The 17,998-nt window shown below is 34.1% G+C and overlaps 1 protein-coding gene across 4 annotated transcripts in view; it reads right to left on the reverse strand.

The window, feature by feature from the left end:
* The window catches only part of LOC116996220 (CUB and sushi domain-containing protein 3), a 617,877-nt gene that overhangs the window by 218,101 nt on the left and 381,778 nt on the right, over window positions 1-17,998 (reverse strand). For all 4 annotated transcript variants that reach the window (XM_033059469.2, XM_033059460.2, XM_033059450.2 and 1 more), the window contains 2 exons: window positions 10,163-10,332; window positions 627-783 (listed from right to left, as the gene is read on the reverse strand). In XM_033059469.2, coding sequence (XP_032915360.1) covers window positions 627-783; window positions 10,163-10,332 — 327 coding nt within the window. The remainder of the gene's footprint in view (window positions 1-626; window positions 784-10,162; window positions 10,333-17,998) is intronic.

Genomic DNA, 17,998 nt, shown 5'->3' on the forward strand with positions numbered 1-17,998 from the left:
ATATAACACTACATGTCAATAGTCATGTGTTACAATTTTCAGATGTATATAGCTTCTTCTATATACCCTCTAAGCCAGAGAGCAAGAACATTTTTCACTCATCTTTATAGTGTAAGTCCATATATAGGCTTTGTTAGGAACCTTTCTTTATCATTTCGGTTCTGAATTGGATTATTCTAAACAATAATACAAGCTCAGAAACAAAAGCAAAGTAACTATCAGAGATGTGTCTTAAAAAGGAGAATTTTCTTCACTTATGACTTACCTTCATGAAGCAATGCTTTTTGGTTGAATTTTTTTAACTATTCACATACTTAAATATTTTTATGTGCTAAAATTTATCCGAAATGTACCCTCTTTTTATTTATGCATTCCAAAACTGAAAAATACCCCTCTAGAAAAACGACAGTGATTTATGTAATAGATCAAACATCAAAGCCAAGTTTCAGCATGCTATATGTTTTGGGTTTTTTGAGGTACAGCAATGAATGTATATTATTTTGATGAGTGATTTGCTGTCCATTTCTTCCATAATTATCATTTAACTGCATTTTCATCTTATGAGTGAAAGATTTTCATTTCTTTAAAAGCGTAAATCTATTCCTACTGTTTTCACAAATACTTACTGGTATACACAAGTTGAAAACCTTCATCAGTGCCCTCTATGTCCGAGTTAAATTCCAACCATAAATGATTTGAAGTGCTACTTAGTGTCAGGCCTCTTAATGATGCCCCAGTGTATGCTCCCAGCAGGTGAGCAGTGTTGTCTTTGCCATCATAGATCTGTAAAAAATGTGAGTTTTACAGTTATGAAGAAAGAAAAGAAGATATCTTTTACTCACAAAACAATTCTGTACATTTACCTTAAGAGGAAGAACAGCTCTGTCAAGGGAGATCTATTGCCAGTCAACCTGAAGCACTATTTAGATATACTATTTGCCTCTCTTGACTTAAGCTGACTCAGGGGTGGTGAATTCTCAAATGCAGTTCAAAATATGTCAATTCCTTTTTTATATAACAGCAGAAGGGGGCAGAGGTGCCGTATCAGCTCAGGTTTTTTAGATCTCTGTGTTTTCCCTTTCACTGTCAGTATTGTAATGCTTATCACAACCTATCAGCAAACACCTATAATGTGTATCTGCCTCAAGTCTGAGGTGGCACAACAAAAAATCTCATATATCCCCAACTTCGGCCTCTTAAATAAACTCAGGGTGGCTTTTCATCCTGTGAAGACAGGTTAAAATATAACTGTGAAGTAAAAGGAGACTAGGAAATAAATTTACAGCTCCTTCTGTAAGTTGAAAGAGTATTGTAATCTATATGTAAATTATAGTACCACTTTTTTATTATTTATTTTTCTTCAAGTGTTGTTTTTTTCCATCTATCAGAATACTAAATATGTAGAACAATACTCTAATAATTCTCGGGAATTTTTCCTACAAATCTGATTGTTTTAAAACATCACAGATTTTTGTATTCTTGTAATTCCTAAAAAAACTTCCTATAATTTAGCTACAATTGCTCACCCAAACATTATTTCATGCAGGATTTATTTAGTGATTTCTATAATAAGTAAAACTTTGATTGATTTGTGGTTTATTGAAAAAAATTCACTTGCAAATCAGTAAATTTACCTGTGAATAATTTTAAAGTTGCAATAAATCATAAATGGTAAAGACTTATTAAAATATACTGAATTGTCTGCAGTTCTAAATTCTATTTTAATCCTATTAATTACAAATGTAATTAAAGTTTGCATTTTTAGGCAGGAATCTTCATCAGAAAGAAATCAAAACAAATACACCAGCAAAAGCAGTAAGGTAGCATAGTAAATGTGAAGTATTGTGCCTGATCCCTATCTGTAAGAATGAGTTGCACATCTAATTCCCATTTCCTAGAAATCCTTATGTCTCTGTTAATAACTAATAGTTTAAATTTAACAATATGCTGAAATAAAACAAATAAGTGACTTCTAGCTATCTGTAATGAGCAAATAATTATACAGGAGTTTAAAATGCCAAACAAGATGACATAATTCCTTGGTTTTTACTGACACAAGTACAGTAATTTCACGATATAAGCTGCACCATTTTGACTAAAATTTTGGTCCGAACCCAGAAGTGCGGCTTATAATCAGGTGAGGCCAATATATGAACGAAGTTCAGAAATTTGCCAACCCAGAAGTGCGAGCCCGCAGCAGCCCCGAGCTGAGCCGGAGCCTGCCCAGTCCTGAGCTGAGCCAGTAAACCCCGCAATCCTGCAATTCTGTTACTAACTGGTAACTTTGTGAAAGTTGCACGCGCATCCTCGCTGCAAAAGAAAGTGTGGTTTATAATCCGGTGCGGTTTATATATGGACAAAAAATGAAAAGTTGCCAACACCCAGAAGTGCGGCTTATAATCATGAAATTACTGTAAATAAATTCCAAGCAAACTTAAATTTAAAAGCTAATATCCTCATCTGGAAGTAAGAAATCAGAAAATAATAAAAAGTGCAATTAATCCATATCAACTAAAAAATAATGTCAATATAAACTCCTTTAAACTATAGTGAGATCAGTAATCAAGCCAGAAAAAAAAAATAATCTGAAAACTAACCCCAAAACAAGAAACAGCAAACCAAAACCAAGCAAAAACCCCACCCAATCCAGAAAATTAATTCTGAAATGCACTTAGTTTTGTTTTAGAAACTGAAAGGAAAATATCCATTTCAGGGAACTACTGCTATCCAGCAGAAATATTTACATCATGACACTCTTAAACAAAACCCAGCTTGAATCCACTTATAATTAATATTACAAAGCATCTAGATGAATTTTATTTTTAAAAACTATACAAGAGGAAACCATTTCCTGCTATCTATGTATAGCTAATACTTAACCAAAGGAAGATGGTAATAACCAACTCTACCAATATACCAACCATTTCAATGTCTCACCAAAACTTCAAATAAGCTGTGCCATGATACTGATTTTCTTCACATTAGAATTTCCCCACACATATAATTTATTGCCAATTTTTTCAGATGTTCTACCATATTAAATCTTTCACATTAGTCCACTGACATCTCTCATTAGTTAATATTCATGCTATTTCATGGGCTAACTAGGTGTCACACTGTATAATATTTTTAAACCTATATAATTTCTATGAAGGAATAGAATTTAAAACATCTAACACTTCTGAAACTGATTCATTTGAGTAGGAGAAGTGCATTTGGCTGAGGCAGGATTTTGATTCATCTGAACACTAAATTGAATTATTTTTTCTTTTGATTGCTGTCTTTCAGGCATTCAAAGTACCCTTCTTAAGACACTGGGGTCTCCCTTAGGACAATAAATGAATGCATGTTTTCTAGTGAAACTCTCAATTTAGATCACATTTTCATTTTTCTGCTGCAGTTGAGTTAATAGGAAAAAATGGAAATTTATAGAATCATTTATATGATGCAATTTAGCTTCCCAATAGAGTGGTAGCAGACTCTTATGAGATTTGCAGAACCAACATTTTCTGTCTAACCTTGTTAAACTAGGTGGGTGCTAAATATTTTGAATGAGTTAGTAATTCAGCTTCTTATTTTTGGAAGGCAATATTATATGCTAATTAAGGTAGCATGATTATCTTACTTTTAACACATAAATTTACTTTCTTATAGGACTTTCCAGCACATCTGGATTTATGTCACTTGGGTGCTAAAGATAAATCCAAGAATAATCATTATAAAAATACTATTTGGTTGAATATATTTTTCTTAAAGTCATCCTGTAACATTAATTCAAATATAAATGATTCATGACTGGATAATGCCAGGATATGCCAGTAACAAACTATTTGTAAAACAGAGGTCCGCCTTTATTAGGTATTTAATGGCCCAAATTTTAAGTGATTAATTCATAGAGAAAAAGCAAAGGCACAGAATTTTTTTTAAATGTCCTTCATACCACAATAATATGTTGAAATGTTATAGCGAAGAACGCTAATAGTGAACACTCTACCTAAATATTTGAACTAATAGATGTTATATTCAATTTTTGAAGGAAGTGCTGTTTGCATGTACAATTAGAGGGCAAATAAAACTTGCTAACCTCTTAAATGGCTCCATTATCAACAAATTTTAAATGGAAATTAGTGCCCTTTTTTCTGCTAATTTATTTAACTTAACAAAATTTTAGCAAGGGAGTATCATAAGTGAATGTATAAAATTTGTGCATTTTAATCAAGCTCTTTTTGAGATTTTCCATTGAAATATAAAAGGCATATGGATATGAAGATCTGTTCCTTCATAAAGAGAAGAGATAACATAAAATCAGCAGCTCAGAACTGAGGCTGTCAACACCCTGTCAAATGTATATCATATGTGAATAGAAGCACTAATATAAAGACAGAAAAGGGTCCATATGTTTGGGGGGGTGAGGGGGGATGGTTGTCCCTTACATTTATTACCTTTTTCTCAGTCCTATATTCAGGATGATATTGCTTAATGTATTATTATTATAAACATGAAGATTCTTAAGAAACAAGCAAAAAGGTCCAAGCATCACATCCCTTCAAAGTCTTTGCCTAAAACCCTCAAAAACAGAATCATGTGCACACCTTTAAAATCTGGCCCACAGAGGAGACAATGAACAAACACAGTAAGACTGAATCCTCCGTATTTGGCAGGAGCATAAAGTGCTGAGCCTAGCACAGCCAAAGAGAGCCCTGAGTGCCAGTTCTGTTTGTTGACACGCTGTTACCTGCCTGTTGCTGCAGTGAGTGCTTTAGTAGAAGGAAAAAGATTGTTTTATAACATTATTAAAAATAATTCTTATGTCAATTTTTCCACATAGGTGCAATACCACCTACCACATCTCATGTTCTCATGCTACATACAGCCAAGTACAGTAATTTCATGATTACAAGCCGCACTGACTATAAGCCGCATCGCCAGGTGTTGGCAAACATTTCGTTCTTTGTCCATACACAAGCCGCACCCAATTATAAGCCACTCTGTCGTTTGCAGCAAGGACCTGCATGCAACAAAGTTGCCAAATAGTAACAGAATCGCGGGGTCGGAGGTTTACTGGCTCGGCTCGGGCCGTGAGGGCTTGGCCCACTTGGGGTGGCCCAGCTCGGCGCTGCCGCTTGGCGGGGCTGATCGGGGCCGGTCACTGCCTCTGAGCTCGCTCACCCTGGTCCGGCGCTGCCCCACGGTGGCAGGAGGGGCACAGAGCCCACTGGCACCCACGGTGGCGGCAGCAGGAGCGGAAGGAACGCCCCCACTCCCGCGGTGGCAGGCAGAAGGGAGCCCCCTGCCTCCCCCAGGCTGCGGGAGAGGAGGGAAGGAGGGAGTTCCCCTGCCTCCCTCCCCCTCCTGCGCTGCCAGCAGGCATCCCAGCTCCACCTGCTGCGCAACAGAGTAACCAATTTGTAACAATCACGTAAACCCAGGTTTTACTGGTCGGTGCTCGGCTCAGCACCTCGGTTCGCACTTTTGGGGTTGGAAATGCCAGAAAATTATTCACATATTAGCCGCCCCTGAGTGTAAGCCGCATTTCCAGTGTGGGAGCAAAATTTTAGTCAAAATGGTGCGGCTTGTATTCGTGAAATTACTGTATATAATGTACTACAAAAGAGAAAAAAAGAACCTTTTCATATTCAGTGTTCCTGTCTCTTTCATTTTTGGTTTACTCAATTAAACCTGTCCACAGAATTTTTGGAGGTGGTTTAATTTTTTTATTTAAACATTACCCATTAATTAGTACCATGTATAGGTACATTTTCATTTATGCTGGAATCTACTGAAAATAAAGATACCAATCGTATTAGCCATGCCCAAGTTTCAATTTTAACAAAAATGCCTTTTTCCCTGTAAATTAAAAAGTATGTTAAAATATCCTTGATATAAAAGAATATTTTCAACATTCAACAAATTTCAACAAATAACACGTTCACCACTATCAATGGACTATTCAGGCAAGCAGAACAATGATAACTCTGTTCTTTCTGTATATATCTCAAGGACTTGCTTGCAGCTAGCAGAGACTAGAGAGCTAATGAGAAAAATTGCTGGATGGAGATAAAATCAGGGAAAAAAAACCAGATAGAAATATTTTCATACTTTGGTAAAAATGCATTATTTATCTTTGCCTCCCACATAGATATTTTACTCTAAAAGTATTGAAATATAGTGTACAAACACAATTATCAGTAAAATTGTAAAGAAAAGTTACAGTGTTTCTGAGATTAATATTAAATGGATTGGCATGTAGTGATTGCTCAAATCTTAAACTCTTCATATGTCTTAACTTTCATAAATATTACATCAAGATATGATACTTTCAAGACAGATTCTTACACACACATACACACACAAAAAAGTAGAGATATCTATGTATTTCTTACAGCTTCTGATAAATCTCAAAAATAACTACACCATTAATGTAAGTAATCTGAGCAGTAACATTGAAAGAAGAACAAGAGAACTGCGTACTAAATGAAACAAATTAAAAACAAATTATATGCTCTGAAACCTCTTTTCTGTACCAGCTCAGAATTGATAAAAGGGAACTCCTCCTTCTCTGCCCCTGGAGTAATAGTAAGGGTGGTGATTTACTGGTGTTAAATATGCTGTTTCTCTCTAATGCTGCACTCCCAGGGCAGCTGTTTCATTGTTTGAATCACAGTGCTTGTCAGATATAAACGTCATCCATGCTCAGTTAATCCACATGGCAAGCAGCAAACCTCATGGCTTCATTAAAGAACTTGTCAAAATTTTATTAGAATATTCAGACTATTCAGACTTTGAATGGAATTTTAGCTGCACACCTCTAGTGATCTAAAAATTCTAGCTGCAAGAAAAAGTAACACCAAGTACATTACTAACTTCTTTGCCAGCATTTTCATCTCTAGCTTCTGAGGAAAAGAAATAGCTTATCCAAGCAAAGTTTGTCACTAAAAACCTGAGCTTTAACCATGAAATACTATGAAGTTGCTTAGTTTGTGTTTGGGGAAGGAAGAACCCTCTAGAAGCTGGTGTTTTAAGTATCTTGATCCCCCATTCATACCTGACTGGGAACTATATGTCACTTGGCTGTTTTGAAGACAGGATGAATTTTATTTTTTTAAAATTAAGTTTAACTTCCAGTAACAAAGTAGTGATACATATTAGGTTAAAAGCATTTGTTGACTATTAATGATTAATTTAAAACCAAAATATAACCCTAATACTCTATTCCTGTAGCCGAAAGGTTGTTCTCCACAATCAGCAAAACAGGCAAAGTAGGCAGTCTATTCCCCTTTTCAAAGTAGAATAGGATCATAGAAAGGGATTGACAAAAACCAGAACTGATTCTGAGAGAAAAGTTTCGGAATGTGTGACTGAAGAATTCCTGAAGAATTTTTCTTTATCAAATGAGCACATGAAAAGAGAGTGTGGTAGAATTAAGAAAGTTTGTGGGAATTTCATCTAAGATAGAAGGTAGGAAAAACACGGTGGGTTCCACAGATATTTCGTCCCACAATTGCAAAGGGTGAGTGTCTCTGTTTTTCTCTGATGTTAGATAGACTGAAAAAAGTGACAATCATAATCAAGAATGCTCCTTATAGTTTGTTTTGGATTTTTTTTACTAGGGAGGAACTTTGGCTCCTTATAATTCAAGGTTGCTGACTTGAAAAACACACTAATTACGTAACACTAGTTTCTTTTAAAAAACACTTCTACAATATACAGCAAATATTTCTGCCACTGGCATTTACAGTTGAGAGGTGGCCTTCCTCAATTTATAATTGATTTTACATTACTCTTAATTTCACATTAATTGAGTAGTAGTATTAAAGCAGAATTTTCTTCTCTAAGTCTTTGAGTTAAGATTATCTAGTTAAACATCTGAAATTTATATGGTTCAAATGTCACTTGAAAAGTCATAAATTATTAGATCTTTTCAAATATGTACAGTAAATGATTAAGAAAGTAAAAGGAGAAAAAACTTGACTTTTTTTTTTTATTTTCATATTCCTTTATATGTATCCAACTGTAGATAACTGTAGCTCCCTTCCCACAGTGGTCTTTTAAATTAAGATAATAGAATTGAATGGTTTCAATCAAAAAAAATCTTGAGAAAAAATTCATGTATGTTCTTTTACTGGCTAACAGTTACTTGAACAACTGATTTGGTTGGTTCATTTGTTGGTTTGAGGTTTTTTTCATACTACTTACATTTTAATAAATACTAAACAGATTTCAGACTAAATATTTCAAAATTAATAATTGTAACAATTAAAGGGCATCCACTTGGCTCTCAAATAAGCAACAATTTCAATATAAAATAAACACACACGAGCATTCTGGGTATCTAGCAGCCTTTAGTTCATTTTTCTTTGCTTCTGTTTTGCTTTAAGAAGAGCATAATTTCTTTTTTTTTATCTAAAAGCAGTTGATTTTCTTTTTGATGCCTGATTTCAATTTACATTACTTTTTTAGGTCTGCTTATACTTCAGGTATAATTAGTCCCATTTGGAAATGCTTATATCTGACAAGTAATGAGAGAAAACCTTTCCTAATGCACAGTTGATGGGATAAACCCCAGTATGAATCACAGTTTTTCCTTAGGAATACATATTTTCATAAGCCTTCTCATTTAATAAGTACATGGAAGAATATGGCAGAAAAAGATTTTAAAATCAAACATGTTTGCCATGGTACCTCTTCTTCCTTTGATTTCACAGAAGCAAATGTAATTACAGTAATTTCACGATTACAAGCCACACTGACTATAAGCCGCATCTCTGGGTGTTGGCAAGATTTCATTCTTTGTCCATAAATAAGCCGCACCTGATTATAAGCCGCTCTGTCGTTCACAGTGAGGACCTGCCAAGTAGCAACAGAATCACGGGATTGCGGGGTATACTGGCTCGGCTTGGGCCGTGTGGGCACGGGGTTGCCGACGGGGTCGGGTGGCCCAGCTTGGTGGGGCCGTTCGGGGCCAGCCACTGCTGTACCGGGCTCGCTCGCCCAGGCCTGGCGCTGCCCCACGGTGGCAGGCAGGGACAGAGCCCGCCTGCACCTGCGGCGGCAGGAGGGGAAGGAGTCCCCCTGCTCCTGTGGCAGCAGGCGGGGGCGGAGCCTGCCTGCTCCTGCGGCAGCGGCGGCAGGCGGGGACTGGAGCCCCCCCCGGGCCGTGGGGATGGCAGCATGGAGCCCCCGCCTCCCTCCCCCTGTGCTGCCAGCACAGAGCCTGCCTGCATCTGCCGTGCAACACAGTAACCAATTTGTAACAATCGCAAAATGCCGGGTTTTACTGGCAGATGCTCAGCTCGGCACCCTGGCTGGCACTTCTGGGGTTGAAAATTTCAGAAAATTTTTCACATATTAGCCGCTCCTGAGTTTATGTTGTGTTTCCAGAGTGGGAGCAAAATTTTAGTCAAAATGGTGCAGCTTATAATCGTGAAATTACTGTATATTATGTGTTCTGAACAATTTGACAATTATTTAATCACAGCTACCTTATTGCAGTGGTGTGCTATGAGGATGGTATTTGAGAAAATACACCCTGATCAACATCAGCTTTAAATGTTTATTTGGCTGAATAATACATGCATCTGGAATTATACTTTTTGGAATACAGTAACAAAATCTATGAACATATCAAAGATTGGGGGAAATAATTATACAAAACTGTGGTAGGTTCTAGTATCCTTCTTTCCTCTTTATTGTTTCTTTTTTCAATGTACACCAGGTTAAAGTAATTTAAAGTGTAAAACTCATGGACAAAAGGCAGTATGTAGACTGTGCTAAATTAAAGTTATGGGTGTTATGTTTTATTATATTTAGATCATAGTTCAAGTTATGAAGATACTGAGAAAGTTAAAAAATCAAAAGATGTAATTGACGAATATTTAACAAAAACTGAAATACAAATAACTATTAAGGCAATATTTGTTTCATTATTTGGACCTCTTTTTAAATTATCTCTGATCAGAAAAACATGTTTTATGAAACAGATTACGGAGGCACCTGAGGATGTCTAATTTTTAACTTAAAAATGGAAATGGTTTATAAAGATATTTTGTAACAGATGCTTTATATCCACTTACCTAGTTCTGTACTATTGCAGATAGATAAACCCCAATGAGGGGAGGTACTAGAAGTTCAGAAATAACAAATGAATCGCATGATTACATACCTTAAGCACATCTCCTTGGGCTAAGTGAAATGTTCTGGCTGAAATATTGATTCCTTTCCCTGCTTGTACCTGAATGCTATAAATACATTCATGGTTGTTTTCATAGTTAAGAGGATAATTGGGGGACAATAAGATTCCTTCATTATTTGTCGTGGAGGCTCCACATTCAGCTGAAATTAAAAAAAATAAAAAATAAAATGTTAATAGAACACATACATATTTTTAGTAATGATGATGATGGTAATGTTAATGTAACCTTGCTCAATATTACCTATGTTTGTTAATACCAAAATCTATTTTGAAGTACATGATCATGACAGTGATTGGAGGCTACAAGAATATTTTTTAATTGCAACGCTTTAATAAAAATATGTCAAAACCCACTGTGAGTTAAAATCATATTAATGACACATTTCATAATCATATTGTTTTATAGGATCTTCCTTGACTTTTGTTTTAATTTATCCAACATTGAAATTCATACACATGCAAATTAAATTAAATTAGAAGAATTCTATAAATTTATATGAGTATTTATTTATATATACATGCACATGAACAAATACACATACATGTGAAGATACATACATTTTCACATAGATTCATGAAAAAAAAAAAAGATATTTTTTCCTCTGGTATTATTTAACCAAGATAACCAATATAGTCAATGGCATAAATTACAATTGGAAAATAATATGTTATAACAGATGAACAGAGAAAAAAATTCAAACACAAAAATAAAAGAAAACCATAACTCTCAGGGAGGAAGGAAACCAAATTTAATTATTTTCAAGTAATACAGTTGTTTCAAGAAGTAAACCTTATAATTCAAGACTCTGGTAATTCATTTAATCACCCAAACATAAACACTTGTGGCAATGGCTTCATTAGGCATTATTAACAAACTCACTTCCTATCATGTATTGGACTATATAAACAAGTTATTTTAGCATGTAGTTATCATATATTTTAAATAGACACTGAGAAACTACTCCAATTCTTTGCTCTCCTTTTTATTTAATCTTGATATGTGGTCATTATAGTGCAAGTACAAGAGTATTTCCTCTCTTTTTAACGGATTTAGATTAATTTTAAATTTAACACTAAATTTTCTGGGTTTATGTTTATTTTCAGGTTTATTTCAATATTCCTGCCACTTATTTTACCTACTCTCATTAGAATGAATCTCATTTATTTTAACCTGCGAAGTTAACTGATTCATAATTTTACAGAATAAATAATGTTGTTCTGCAAACAGAGAAGTATGTTGTAAACATAATGGTTTGAAAAGATGTTTAGGTAAACTATGGTGTCTATTCTAAAAGTTTTTATTTTTTATTAACATTATTATAATTTCCACCCCAGACTTGTTTGTGCAACATTCAGCACATTGAAATATATACTTTGTATATGAAATTAAATCAGCAGCGACAAAAACACCCCAACTTGATAAACTACCTTTTCTATATGCAGCTAAAGCAAATATTGCACAGAAAGCCAAATCAGGCACAGATCAAAGAACAAATGTTTGATGACTACATCTAATTCAGCAATATAGAGCAAGTACCCAAATAGTTCAGGTGGCATTATTTTGTCCTGGAACAGCTGGATACACACAATCTAGAAGAAGTGCAAAACCTTCCATTCCACATGATCACATCTATCCTTTTATTGCACTCTCAAATAAACGGGTATTTGCTATTTCAAAGATGCATAGGTCACTTCAAATTACAACAGAAAGGAGTAAGATGATTGTAATTTCAGGATTGTGAGAACTCTTTTCCCATTCCAGAGGGATATAAAAGCCAAAAGGCACCAGGTAATTATGGTATTAAGTGGATCCAACAACTCTGGGCAATGTCAGAACTACAATTCAAAACAATTTTTTAAAATCTGAACACAGCAGTAAGCTGTTAGGACATTTTAACTAGTGTTTTAAATCATGTTAAGTTTTCTGTTAAGAAAAAGGATATCATCTTATCATGTTTCATGTCATGATATTCATCAGTATGATTTTCTGAATTTAGAGAGAGAATATTGTGCTCCAAGTTGTGGATGTCCCATCCCTGGAAGTGTCCAAAATCAGGTTGAATGGGGCTTGAGCAACATGATTGATTAAAAAATGTTCCTGCCTGTGGCAAACAGACGTACCACACTATCTTCAAAGGTTCTTTCCAAACCAAACCATTCTGTGATTCTTTGTATCTTATGTTAGCAGACAAAGCTAGTTTAGTAAAAGCAGTCTCAAAAACCACAGTATAATAGAATTTCTCCCATAGCATCATCACAGTTCCATGGAGGCACACAGTCCAGCCTACAACAGTTGCTTCTTTTGTACACTTCTCAAAAATCAACAGTTAGTTCCTGTCTTCTCTCCTTGCCTTCTGTCAGTGCAAATTATGGCTTAAAAAATCACAACTGAACAACTAACCCCAAAGCGTCAAACACATGGTCAGACAAAAATGGGGAGTTAGGATTATATTTTGGAACAGGTGCTAAATCAGACTGGGAAGGTCTACAGTTAATATTGGATGGCATTCCAAACTACAGCATAGATATTTCTGTCTGAGAATCTCCACTCCTATCTATGAACACAAACAGGTGGGTTATATTGTTTAAAGTTACATGGAACTTCATGGGAATTAGAGTTTCTTTCTATTCTCTCATGGTAATAGCAGAGCAAAGATTAAAAAAGACCATAATCATTCTATTTGAATTTAAGTGCTGAGCAAAAATGTGTCTGGAAAAAGTAATGTAGATGGAGTTCTAAAGTTTAAAATAAACCCAAGTATTAAATATATGCAATTTTTTCAAAGTGTTTGGAAATAATTTTAACAGGCATTACAGTCAGTGAGAGATAAATACACACTTCAGAGGAAAATCAGGATAAAATTAAGATAATATGTGTAAATAGGGAAACAGAAGAGAGAAAAGAGATGACAAAACAGTACTTCACAAGTAAAGGAAAAATTACAGTGGATCAGAGAGTCTGTAACCTTCTTTAAATCATATGTAGAGCTGTTATCAAAACTTACAAATATTGAATTAATGTTTCATTTTAGTAATATTCCCAGTTCAACTGGGATAAGAATCAGGTTGCTTTATTAATAAAGTCTTGGGGTTTTAAAAAATTCTATTTGTTTCAGCTGAAACCTAGAACCTGTCCTACACACATTTCTTGTATTAAAAAAAAAAAAAAAGAAAAAATATTCCACATCCACATATATTTTCACAAAGACTTTAATTCAGTCTAATATAAAGTAGAAGGCTGCAACAGTGAGTGGATTACAGAAGTGAATTACTGTTTCCAGACTGGTAGAAATAATAGATTCATTTCAGTATTAGAAATGAAAATAAACAAAAACCTCAAAGGAAAAATAATGAAAAGCAAAAACTTCTATAGGAAGATAACTACAATAAAAGACTGTTATGCTTTTGGCCACGAATGTGTGTTCATTGCACCTTACCATAATAAAACAGATGAATTTTAACTGCTGTTTATTAGTGTATTAAAATTCTGTAAGCAAGTGAAATGTTATTGAGATTGTAACCAGGGAATGGAATGCATCTATTCAGGTAACTTAACCACTTGAACCCAATTCTTCAATGAATTGAATTGCTCATAAATTAAAAAAAGTAAGAAAAAAAAAAAGAACATTGCAATATTTCTCACAATTTAGTTGATTAAATTCTTGCCATAAATAGATATCAATCCAAAAACCCCATTGTGCTCCTACAGATCAAAATTCAGACAGAGTGAAATTGTTTTCTTCAATGCAATCCTTTAGAATCAAAAGATAAGAGTTACATCTAGCATTCTGTGTTTTGAAAAGATGGTATCTCTTGGTTAGGAGACTAGGCAATGCAACAGCTTGACTGGGCAAGTAGGCAGAAGCATTCCAAACAGGATTTTATCTTTAAACCACTCTGTACTAGATTGTAAATAAACAGTTACTTCAGAAACTGTATCTAAATTCAGTGCTCAACAAAGAGTTCCTTCTTAAGTCATTTGTCTTCAGACTTTCTAGCTCTTCAGCTGGAGGCTGGCAGAAACCAGAAAATAGACTCTTGTCAAAACAAGGCAGTAAAACACGATAGTCAGAAATTCTGAAAGGATTAAGTTGCTACTAAAGCTTTCTTTCTGTGACTAGCATGAGTCATAAGGTTATCACAAGTTTTCCAGGCAGTTTTTACATTCTGACAGGTTAAATACAGGGAATTCTATGCTGATGAAAAAAGTGAAAAGAACATTGTCTTCTTCAGTCAGTAAGAATAGTGGGGTTTCCTTTTATATTATGTTGCTCCAAAATACAAGACTTCCTTTCATATAGACACAAATGATTGACAGAATTTAGTATGATGTATCTGCAATACAGGTAACTACATCCTAGTTGGTCTGAACATCAAAAGATTCCTGTGGTTATCTGTGTATTAAACTTATTTTCAATATACTTTGTCTGTTCTATGACTACATTGTTTATGTTATAATGAAAGACAGTATTTCCAGATCTGGGAAGATCCTGTATTTATGACCTAAAAATAATTTTACAAAAAGATCGTATTTTTACATCAATGGCCAATTGGCCAATGGCCAGATACAAAAGAATTTTTTCTTAGAAAGAATTACTTGCATTATTAATGTTATTTTTCATAACTGATTGCTCCAGTTGACAAGAGTGGGTAGGAGTCCCATATACTTTAAACAATGTGCTCCTGTATTGCAACCAATCAAAGGAGGATGAAGAAATAACATAGCAAATGAGCTTCTGCATTAACATTAACAAGGCAAATTGTATTTAAAAACTCACATTCTATATTAGAAGAATTCAAACTACCAATGTGCATAATTTTCCTTTAAAGTAATTTAATATTCTTATAAAAAAAACCCAACACCAACTAAAATATCCCAAAACATGAACAAAGAAACCCCTCCACAAAGTAACTCAGGAACTTCTGGAAGTGTTGGAACTTAGTAAAAATTTCCACATGGGGAATGGGAACAGTTAAAGCTTGATGCAAAATCTTAAAATACATAACAAATATTTAAAAATATCTTACCACACAATAATGCTATTATACTAACATATGGTGAGATCTCAATGACTGTATTATGTTTTTCTTCAGGAATTCTATCCCTGAAGAAAATAACAGACATATGACATACTCACAAATGATGGAAGAAATATTTAAGGGAATAAATTTACTTTTGATGAACAGAAGAAAGTTTAGGATTTATTTGTTCTGAGATGAATCAATGACATTTATATCACAATCCTTAAACTCAGAATTCATGCTGCCCAAACATTCCACATATTAAAAGAAATCTCAAAACTAGTAAAAGGACATTTTTTAAAGCAAAATATATTAAAAGCAATCTTTATCTTTAATGTTTTGTATGCACAGAAATGGACAGAGCTATGCAGATGGAGCAAGACTAATGGGATATAGAATAAGATGTGCAGAGGGTAGCTAATGGTTCTCCTGCTAATCAGGGAACTTACTACAGATGTATCTGTGGCAGAACCTTCCCTTCCTTGGTTTTATATTTATGCATATCCAGTCAATGCTGAATTAATTTTTTCTCTCATACAATATAACCTTTCAGACATTTCTGAAATTTCTTAGTGTTCCTTGAAAAGCACACCTTAGCTAAAGCTTGGCAAAGAAAATATATCAGCGAACATCTTGGCAAAAAAACTCTACCAGCAAAAATTCATGTACTAAAAAGTATGTAACATTACAGAAATTAATGAATTTGCCTGTAGATATTTTATGTATTTTTGCCTGCTTTTTATAATTTCAAGGGGCATAGTTCCTTAGAAATCTGTGAATCCAGAATTGGAGACTGTTTAGGACCTGCTGAGAAGAATGAACAGAAAAAGTGAAAGTAGCACAGAAGAAAGAAGTTTTAAAATCATTGTCTTCTAGTGAAGGTTCAGCAGTCTGGAAAGAAACCATATGACACTAAGAAAGCCAAAGGAAAAGACTTGACATGGTTGGGAAACTATACAGACTATTTTACACAGACATAGAAACAATTAGGGTCTATAAATTCAAACATGACAGTTATAGCGAAAGGTAATACAATTTGGCTATTGGACAGCCTTATAAACAATGAAAAAACAAACTGGAAAAGGGCAAGAGAGAGAGAAAAAAAATAGATAAGAAATCCTGGCATAATAGGGACAACTTCACTGAAAAGAAAAGCAATTCCAAGAAAGGTGTGCAGAATATGAACACTCCATTTGGTTATCACTTGAGTATAGCATTAAAATAAATCATGAAACTAAGGAATGGTAGTGTTTTAACAGATCTTTAATCATCTTCATTCCATTATTGATTATAAGAAAAGTTTAATTTTATCTATGTCACTGTTTTTCCCTTTGAAGCAATAATAATTGCTCTTGTTTGTTCCTATCTGCAACACAGTTACAGGGAAATTCTTGCAAGCTATCTATGGCATTGAAAATTATAAAGACAACTAGGCAAAGACATCTGAACTCCAAACACATCAGAACATTTCAGAGGTACTACAACCCCATGAAAACAGCTCCATATTTACAAATTTAAGACGATTTCTCTACTCTGTATCACAAGCTGGAGACAAACCCCCAGCATATTGAAGGAAATGTTGATTCCATAGAACCACCCAGAGCTTAGTTTGCTTTTAATAAAGTCAAAAGTGAGCACGAATTCACACTCACTTGTGTGTATTTTTGAATCTACTACTTAGAGTCAAAACAAGACTTCCTTTTCACTGTCCATGGAAAAGTCCAAAGCAAGCAATTTAAAGATTATGGACTTTTTTTCTGTCATCATTAGATACACCCATTTATTAACAGCTTGTTCTATTGACTGTGTTGTAGTTAATTTGTAGTAACTCATAAAGAGCGTGTTTTAGATTTGTTAGTCAACACAGAGTGGATAACACACCAAAGTTTCAGCTACCATTAAAATATTCTTGACCCATGACTACAGATATCCCCAAGAAGTGCTGCATCATATGGTGAACAGAAAAATGGGAAATCTTCATATGTTTTTAGAAAAATTTTATTATAAAATTTGCTTCAGCACAACGTCAATCCCTACTGATTTGAGATAATACCATAATTTGAGAAATTCATCTTTAAAAATTCAATAAAAATATAATTGTTTGCTATTTGAACACTAGCTTTCCATTTAATAATTCCTAATTTCAAATTTTTATTTCTTAAGTAAATTTCTTTTTAAAAATACTATCTTTATATATTGAATAATAACATTAATTAATAAATAACAAGTATTTATCCATTTTCTAAATAAGAAAAGGAAAGACAGTTTCTAATTTTCTGGCAAATTATTTGGTTTAGAATTGATTATGATTGACTACTCTGTTTCAAAACCCAACACATTGGCCTTTGTTGTATCTAGACAGGGATGCTTGGCATTCCACCAAACTTCTGCTTTATCTGTCTTCCTTGCATTTTGCTCTTGTGTTGACAATCTGAACACAAATGCTATGAGAAGTGGTTGTTTCTCAATTTATGTTGTATGTATGTGAAAGCGCACATTATATCAGAAGGATTACATATCATTAATCATTTTGACAAAAAATGCCAAACATGAACAACAGCAACAATACATAAATTTTGAGTCTAATATAAGTGGTCAACTGGAATTTTTGAGTCCTGTTGTGTTTGAATTTCATTATTATGACACATAAATTAAGCACAAGATTGAAAAAGGCTGGATACTTATGGGGAGAAAATTGCTTATTAAGTTGCTTATTAGTCTAGTTGAGACTATCTTTTATTTTCAAAAGCAAGGAGAAAACATGTTGACTAGAAAATAATTTAT

This window comes from Catharus ustulatus, chromosome 1 (assembly GCF_009819885.2).
Source record: "Catharus ustulatus isolate bCatUst1 chromosome 1, bCatUst1.pri.v2, whole genome shotgun sequence".
Classification (NCBI taxonomy): domain Eukaryota; kingdom Metazoa; phylum Chordata; class Aves; order Passeriformes; family Turdidae; genus Catharus; species Catharus ustulatus.